Source organism: Urocitellus parryii, chromosome 9 (genome assembly GCF_045843805.1).
Source record: "Urocitellus parryii isolate mUroPar1 chromosome 9, mUroPar1.hap1, whole genome shotgun sequence".
In the NCBI taxonomy this organism is placed as follows: domain Eukaryota; kingdom Metazoa; phylum Chordata; class Mammalia; order Rodentia; family Sciuridae; genus Urocitellus; species Urocitellus parryii.
The window spans coordinates 15499778-15508584 of NC_135539.1; the positions used below are offsets into that span (position 1 = coordinate 15499778).

At 44.0% G+C, this 8807-nt stretch overlaps 1 protein-coding gene across 1 annotated transcript in view; it reads left to right on the top strand.

The window, feature by feature from the left end:
• The window catches only part of Otoa (otoancorin), a 63899-nt gene extending 55364 nt beyond the window's left edge, over window positions 1–8535 (top strand). The window contains exons 24-28 of the mRNA XM_026392082.2: window positions 1961–2103; window positions 2311–2447; window positions 2977–3074; window positions 6106–6301; window positions 8468–8535. Coding sequence (XP_026247867.2) covers window positions 1961–2103; window positions 2311–2447; window positions 2977–3074; window positions 6106–6301; window positions 8468–8535 — 642 coding nt within the window. The remainder of the gene's footprint in view (window positions 1–1960; window positions 2104–2310; window positions 2448–2976; window positions 3075–6105; window positions 6302–8467) is intronic.
• Window positions 8536–8807: the final 272 nt, after the last annotated feature.

An 8807-nucleotide genomic window follows, 5' to 3' on the forward strand; every position in this document is an offset into this window, starting at 1 on the left:
ACCCCCTTGCTGATTTCTATCATGGTTGTACTAATTTATAGTCCCACCGACAGTGTGAAAGTGTTTCTTTTTCTCCACATTCTCTCCGGCATTTACTATTATTTGGATTCTTGATGATTACTATTCTGGCTGGTGTGAGATGAAATCTCAGTATAGTTTTGATTTGCATTCCTCTAACTGCGATGATGTTGAACATTTTTTTTTGTATATTCGTTAGCCATGTGTATCTCTTCTTTTGAGATGACTGTTTAATTTATTTTCTCATTTATTAATTGGGTTATTTGATTTTTTTGGTGTAAATTTTTTTGAGTTCTTTATATATTCTAGATATTAATCCTCTGTCGGACGAGTAGCTAGCAAAGGTTTTCTCCCATTCTGTATGTTCTCTCTTCCCATTCTGAATTTTTTCCTTTGCTGTGCAGAAGTTTTCAATTTGATGCCATCGTGTTTATTAACTCTTGGCATTATTTCCTGAGCTTTAGGATTGTAATCAGGAAGTTGTTGTTGTCCGTGCCTGTGTACTGGAGTGTTGACACTATATTTTCTTCTGGGAGTTGCATAGTTTCTTTTCTCATTGATCCACTTTGAGTCGATTTTTGTTCAGAGAGAGAGAGATAAGGGTCTAGTTTCATTCTTCTATATATAGACAGCCAGCACCATTTATTAAAAAGCCTGTTTTTTGCTAGGCACTATGTGCACACCTGGAGTTTTTTCTCAGTGGCTTGGGAGGCTGAAGCAGGAGGATTGCAAGTTCAAAGCCAGCCTCAGCAACTTAGTTTGGCCTTTAGCAACTGTTTTAGTTAGTTTTTTTGATGCTGTGACTAAAGGATCTGACCAGAACAACTATACAGAGGGAAAAGTGTATTCAGGGACTCACGGTTTTGGAGGTCTTAGTCCACAGAAGGCCAGATCCATTTCTCAGGGCTTGCTTGAGGTGAGGCTGAACGTTATGGCGGGAGAGTGTGGCAGAGGGAAACAGCTCACATCATGGAGGCCAGGAAGCAGAGGGGAAAAACTCCACTTGGCAGATACAAATATATACCCAGAGGCACGCCCCAATTCCCACCTCCCCCAGCCTTACCCACCACTTCACTTACCACTCAGTTAATCCCTATCAGGGGGTTAATTCACTATTGGATTAAGACTCTCACAACCCAATAATTTTTCTTCAGAACCTTCTTGCATGGTCTCACATGTGAGCTTTTGGGGGACAGCTCACATTCAAACCAAATAGCAACTTAGTGAGATCCTGTCTCAAAATAAAAAATAAAATGGGCTTAGGATGTGGCCCAGTGGTTAAGCAACCCTGCATTCAATACAGGGAACCCACCCCTGCCAAAAAAGGCTGTCTTTTCTCCAATGCATGTTATGTTGGAAAAAATGTTTGGCACCTTTGTCAAGGATCAGATGACTGTAGATGTGTGGGTTTGTCTCTGTGTAGAAGGTGATATTTTAATTGGACTAAAACATAAAATTAATTCTCACAGTTGGGAATGCAGAAGGATATTGCAGATGAAGGAGCTATATTTTTTGTTTTGTTTTGTTTTTAGATTTTTTTTTGATACTGGGGATTAAATCCAATGAGCCATGTCCCCAGCCTTTTTAAATTTTAAGACAGGGTCTCACTAAGTTGCTTACAGCCTTGCTAAGTTGTGGAGGCTGACTTTGGACTTGTGAACCTCCTGCCCCAGCCTCCTGAATTGCTGGGATTATAGGCGTGCTCCACCATGACCAGAAAGGGGCTGGTTTGAGTAAACACAGAGAAGCAGGAGACTATCAGGTTTGATTGGAAAGATGTAGAAACAGATGCTGGAAATATTTGGATCTTGATGAAGAAGAACTTGAATGTCCAAACTATCTGAAGATCATAAGAGCTTTTGAAGGAGATAAATCATCAGACATTTCCTTCTTTTTTTCTTATTTATTTATTTATTTATTTATCTATCTATCTATCTATCAGGCCAAATCCATTCTGCAAGGGTTCCTGGAGGATTCAGGCTATAGTGTTCAGGATCTGAAGAGCTTTCACTTAGTAGGGCTTGGCGCCATTCTGTGTGCTATGAACATCACTGAAATTCCACTTATAAGGATCTCAGAATTCAGGTAAACCAAATACTAGTGTGCAAAATAGCAAATGATCCCTCCATTCATCTATCCATTTATCTGTTCATCCAGATGTTCTCTACTTTCTGATACTTTGCCCCTTTCTGAACTAAAATAGGGAATGGGGTTATCTGGGTCCTCTTTTGGTACTGGGCCTATTTACCTTCTACACAATATTTTTTGACTGGAGAGGTCTTCTTTAACCAGGATGGTGGTGGCCAGAATTGGGACCCTGACCTGCAGCACTCATGTCTTGGCTGAGTTTAAGAGAAAGGCTGAAGAAGTGTTTGGGGATCCCACTGAGTGGACCAGCTCAGTCTTGCAAGAGCTTGGGACCATTGCAGGTAAGAGGCATCTTGAGCATAACTTTCTCTTCTCAAACTGAAATCTAGAACTAAAATAAAATGAAGCAAAATTAAATAATCATCCTTAGCCACAAAGAGCAAACATCAGTGGAGTTACAGTAGAACCTAGTTTTTACAGCTTAATGTTGTAGAGGGCAGTATCTGAAAATCTGCTCTTTAAACAAGGTCTCCTGGCAATTCCTGTGCATGCTACAGTTTTATACAGAAAAACGCCACTATAGAATGTGATTTAATTGGTCTCTAAATAGATTTGTTCATCATCTTAAAGTGTGTAAATTGAAGCTCCTCCTGGGTATACATTTCACTGCAGGAGGCCAACCAGGGCTAATGTGACCCACATATTTTTCCTAGTTGATTAAGGAACATGGCTCCCTCGTGTGATTTTCCAGGAATGATCAGGAATGATGCTTGCTTGGGACATGAGAGCTGTACATTATGCAGCCCTATTAATAAAAGGAGTGGCGTTCTGATGGCTTGAACTAAACCCCGTAATTCCTTTCCTTCCCAGCTGGGTTAACTCAGGCGGAGCTCCGAACGTTCGACAAGGAATTGATGCCGTATTTCCAGCCATCAGCAGTAAAATGCTTCCCTGACGAGATATTCAAAGTAGGTGCTCAGTTCTTCAAGGAGAAATGAGAGCTTGACCCCATTTCGGATCACACAAGGAAACAAGTGACAGGCCCTGGATTCTTGCGGTGTGGAAATAGCCCTCTACTGATAGGATCAGAGGAGATCAACATGTCAACAACAGATGGCAGGATAATTTTAGGTGTTTTTGAAAAGTTTTTCTTAAATTTTTAATTTATATTTTAATTATACTTATTTTTATGGCTACCTTCTCTTCCCAGCAAGTGATACTAATTTTCTATTTATGGAGGTGTGACAGGTTCTTAAAAACCTTCTTCAAAACACTCGGGCACAGAGGTATTTTAGCATTTGGAATTTTTCAGATTTTAGAGAGAATGGCACGTGTATGTACTAAATATACCTAATATTCTCAGCAGCAGCAGGGGATGCATTTGTAAGTAAACATACTAATAACATCATAATATTTTTGTGAGGAAATAGGTAACAGATCACACCAACTAAAATAAATAGAAGCTATAAATAGCCTCACATAAAGTTTTGCTAGTAATTAAGTTTGTCTTAAACTTTGGAAAAAACTTTCGGTTTTCAGACATTTTTGAACTTCAGATTTGCAGTCGAGAGTGTGGAGCTCGATAACATTTCCCTTTGAAATAAGTTTAATTGAAAATCTTTTAATTAATTGAAAAAAACCATAATAAGACAGATGATGAATTGCTGTGGAAAAAAATTGGGAGAGTGTGGTTGCATCAGATGAAGCAGGGCAGCCGGCGACTCCAGGGAGCGGTCCTTCTTCCTGGGCTCGTACAAGATGGAAGTGTTTGGACGGACTGCTCTGGGGAGGAGGCAGGCCCCTGGTCTTCTAGCTTGCTGGGTATACACCTGGATAAGGCACACAAATCAGACTGGAGTCAGCCCCGAGGGGCCACATGACTGCTTCCTTTCAAGACTCACATCTGACCTAGGACCGTTCCAGCACTGTGGACAGCTCCCAGCACAGCCTGGGCACAGTAGCCCTTGGGGGGGGGGGGAGGATAAACAGCCTTCCCTGAGGCTAGGGAGGGAATTCCTGCTTCCCCTGGGGATGCTCTGTGTGGGATGGGCAGCTTGGTCCTGGCATTTGGCCAAGCACTTCCTCCTGGTCCCTATAGGAGTGAGTCGTGGCTGCTTCATTGTTCAAGTATCTGTTTTAAACTCCTGTTTGTCCTCTGCAGGGTCAGCGTTAGGTTTACCTGGGGTCAGGAGATCCGTGGTGAAGGAGTTATAAAACAGTACCTTCAGGGGCCAAGAAGGTGACATAAAGGAATGCAGTAGGCAGGGTGGGGCCCAATGTGAACAGGAGAGCCCTGTCTAAATGGGGCGGCTGCTTCTCATCTCAGGCACATTAATGCAGTGTGACCACATGGACCCAGACTTGCTGGATGTAACTTTTTTTTTTTTTTTTTTTTTTTTTAGAAGCAGCCAGAAATCTTCATTTGCATGTGAAATCTCCTGATAATTAAATGTTGGCAGTCGATTTGAATTTATTTTTGAAAAAAACAGTAGGCCTAGAGATTCAGTCTGTCCCATGGGTCACAAGTCAGCAGCATTGGAAAAACAGATAATTTTTGTAATACAGACTCGGTGTTAATGGTAGACGTAAACCAGATGAGCACTTGCTCATCTGGAAGGAAGAACCCTGCTGGCTTCTGGGAGCTGTCTGTATGGATGCTCCTTCTCCTGGGGTGAAGAGCACTGGGAGTGTGGCTGCAAGGGTGGGCAGGACCCAGGAGCCACTGCAGTGTCCTGGAGGGCATGGTGCGGAGAAGGTCTGTAGGCAGAGGAATGGGATTCCAGGGCAGGTCTACCCAGACAAGAGAGGAGAGGGTGAGACTGAGTGAGGCGGGAGGGAGGAAGGAGCATTACCATAGAATCCCCAGATCCTTAGGAGCCCTAAAATAAACAGGATGATGTGAGAGGTTCTTTTAAAAAAGCAGAATCCTGCCACCCCATCTCATTCCATTCCCACTGGAACCAGTCACCAAGTTCTTATTTAAAGCTGGGTGACTTCAGAAAACATTTTGTTCAGAGTTCTTAAAGACACAGGGTGCCAGGCAGAATTTTCTACTTCTGTTGTTTATGGCGAAGTCAACAATAGATTACCATGTGTTCCCTCCTCTGATCCCTCACCGGACTCATCATATGGTATATAGGCAGTCATGCCAGAGGATCAAAATTGGCCCAGGAGATAAGTTCTCTGAGTCACTCCACAGCTAGTCCAAAAGCCCAGAGAGGCTATGCAACTTGCCCAAGGTCACACGGCTAGTATGAGGCAGAGCCTGGGCTCAGATTCAGGTCTTTTGCATCTAGGCCTGTGATTTCTTTCCTACATCAGGTGGAAAACTGGAATGGTTGAAAAGGTACCTTCATTGTCACAGTGAGAAAATCATGACTCCCTTTTCAACCCTCCTTTAAGACTTGATTACTTCAAGGAGGCTCACTTTGGAGCTAGAATGTCTTTAATACCTCTGGAGCACTTTTTAATTTCTCCAACCACTTTTTTTTTTTTTTTGTAATTGGGGATTGAACTCAGGGGCACCTGACCACTGAGCCACATCTCCATTCCTATTTTTTATTTTATTTAGAGACAGGGTCTCACTGAGTTACTCAGTGGCTTGCTTTTGCCGAGATTGGATTTGAACTCACCATCCTCCTGCCTCAGCCTCCTGAGCTACTGTGATTACAGGCACCACCATAATGGTCCAGCCTCTCTTTTTTTTAAGAGGCTAGGGATTCAGATGTTGTTGGCCACAATCTAGCTGAAATTAAATTGTGTTTTTTTTTTCTTTTTGCTTCTATTGAATGTTTGCTTATAGCAATTCTACTGATCTTCTGTTTTTGGAAAATTCCATTTTAAAATATATGTATTTGCTTAGTCGAAGAGTGATCTTAAAGAGGTGCACAAATGGTACACGGGCATGACAAAGTTGTGCAGGCTTGGGAAGATGACTGAGGTTTGGGGAAAGTCAGAAGCTCCGCCCTCCGAAGCCTTTGCCCCCTTTTCCTCCCACAGGAGCTATCAGCGGAGCAGATCGCCTCTTTGGGTCCAGAGAATGCCGCTGCGGTGACCCACGCCCAGCGCCAGCGGCTCAGCACGTCACAGCTGCAGAGCCTCCAGCGAGCACTAGATGGCGCCAAGACTCACTCCTGGCAGGAAGCGCCCGCCAGCGCCAGCCCCACCGGGTCGTCCTCCGCAGGTTCTCCCCCAGGTGAGCGGAGCCGCGCCAGGGACGCACTCTTAGTCTCCTTCCCTGTCCAGTGGTCTACCGTGCAGTCCCTGGGGGGCTAAGGTTCAGGGCCGGATCTTTAACAGTCATTTAGGATCTGTGCTCAGAGATAAACCCAAAGTGCTCACCAAGCTTCTGCTGAGTGGTTCTAGCAGCATTTGAAATCACCTGGGGAAGCTCATAAAACTTGCAGGTCCCCAGGTTCTCTTCGGAATCCATTGGATCGGAATCTTCTCAAGACTGAACAGGTTTTAGTGGTTCCTTTGCATCCTTCTTCCTCACTGTCCAGTATTAATTAATTCAGCCTCTCTGCACTGGGCACCTTCTATGTTCCAAATCTGCTGTAGAGGCTGAGAACACAGGTGAGCAAGACAGACAAGGGTCTTTTGTAAATGAAGAGGATGATGTCATGTCTGATAAGACCGGGGAAGGCAATAGGCAGAGGAGGTGATGGTAACCAAGGGCTGAGCAAGACAGGATCTGGGAAGCCTCCCCAGGAAGTGACATTCACCTGGGCATGTGACTTTCCTGCCCTTTCCCCTCACGGCCTTGCTTACTGCTTTCCTCACCCACTCCATCTTGGCCGTTTTTTCTATCCTAGGCAAGGTGCTACACTTTGGGAAAACAGCATGGAGCCGGGTATCTCTTGTTCTCACTGAGTTGTGCGGTGAGGGAAGCATCCATAACCAGGTGGCCATGAGGCAGTATGGTGGAGATGCACAGACTCCAAGAGAATGCATCTGGATAGGCCTGGGGGAGTGGGAGGGGCTCATGGAATCCATGATGCCTCAGTTGAAGCCCAAGATGTGGATAAGATGGACTTCACCTGGTGGACTGTATCCCAGGTAGAGGGAAGAGCAGGTGCACATGCTGGTGGGAGAAAGAACTTGGGCTTAACCAACTCTACCTGCTTTCCTTCCCTTTCCTAACTTGATCATCCATCACTGTCAATAGTCTCCCATTTCCAGGCCCCACCTTCCTCTGGGGATGAAGATTGGGGGATTCCTAATTTCCGTGGCCACAAGTGTCCAGAAGTAGCACTCACAGATAGGGCCATGCCTTTCTATGTATTATTATTTTTAATAAACTTTTCATTGAAATATAATTAAAATTATATATTATAATAATGAAAATTGTTTAAAAATGTTATGGCATTTTGTATGAATGAATAGGTAATACACATAATAGATAATGTACATGTTTAAAACATATAGGGTCAGAAGAGTTATGTAATGAAACTTCTCTCTCTGTCCCCTGTCCCCCAGCCCCACAGGCCACCAGTCTTACCAGCTTCTAGTGTATTTGTCCAGAGATATTCTATGCATATACAAGCAAATCAGAGATAGATTATTTCTGCAATTTAACAAAGGCTTATTATACACCTGTTCTGCACCCTGCATTTTTAAATCTAACAATATATTTGGGGACAATCCCATAACCATCCGCAGGAGCTGTGTAATTGTTGGTTTTCTGGCTACATCATGAGAGTAACTAACTAGATCTATGTAGATGGGCATTTCAATTGTTTCTTTTTTGTTGTTACTGACACTGCATTGTGTAATTTGCGTATAACCTTGTATAATTTGCAAGTTCAGGTATGTCTAGGATAAATTCTCCAAAGTGGGATTGCTGGGTCGGAGGGTATGTGCATTTGTAATTTTGATAGACGTTGTCACATGCCCTGCAGAGTTGGGTACCTGTTTTCCCTTGAACCAGCTGTGTCAGAAAATGACCAGGCAAGACCCCTGACACCTCCTCCGGTCGCTCTACAGGGGTGTCTGAGGAAGAGCTGCCATTGGATGAGCCATTCCTGTGGCCAAACCCTTCATCTTTTGTTTCCTCAACTTGCATCTGGAGTGATGTTTAGAGTACACATTCTTAGGCCTCCTACCAGACTTGCTGAATCAGAATCTTTCTTGGCACTTGCATTAGACTTCCCAGGCAACTCTTATGATTAAGGCAGGCCTGGTATGTGCTGATTCACACAATCCCATTTAATTCAACTTGCTTTTTTTCTCCCCCTTTGGAGCCATTATTCCCATTTAAGAGATGAACAGATAGAGCTTCTGAGTTAAGAGGTCCCAAGAGACTCGGGGCTGGGCACATGCTTCCGCTCTCATGTGTGCCCCACCTTGTGTTTGATTTCAGGAGCATCTATTGCCTTGGGTCTTTGGCTTGGAGGCCCCCTGCTGCTTCTAATGACTGATCTCCTGTGATGAGTGGCCTGAGCGCTTCCCGTTGGTGTCCCAAGGAGCTGGCCAAGGCCTGTAGAGACAGAGGATGCTTCAGACTGTAGGAGACCCTCAGCTGGACTCAGCACCTCAACTAGGGCAAGGAGACCCTGGACCCTTGACATTTAAAAGGGGGGAAAAATTTAAAAATGATCCTGTGAATTTTAAGGCATCCAGCCTCTCTAGAAGAGTGCCCTTCTATGCCCAGTTTAACCTGTTTTTTTTTTTTCCTGGCTTTTGAGACAGAACTGGGGAGG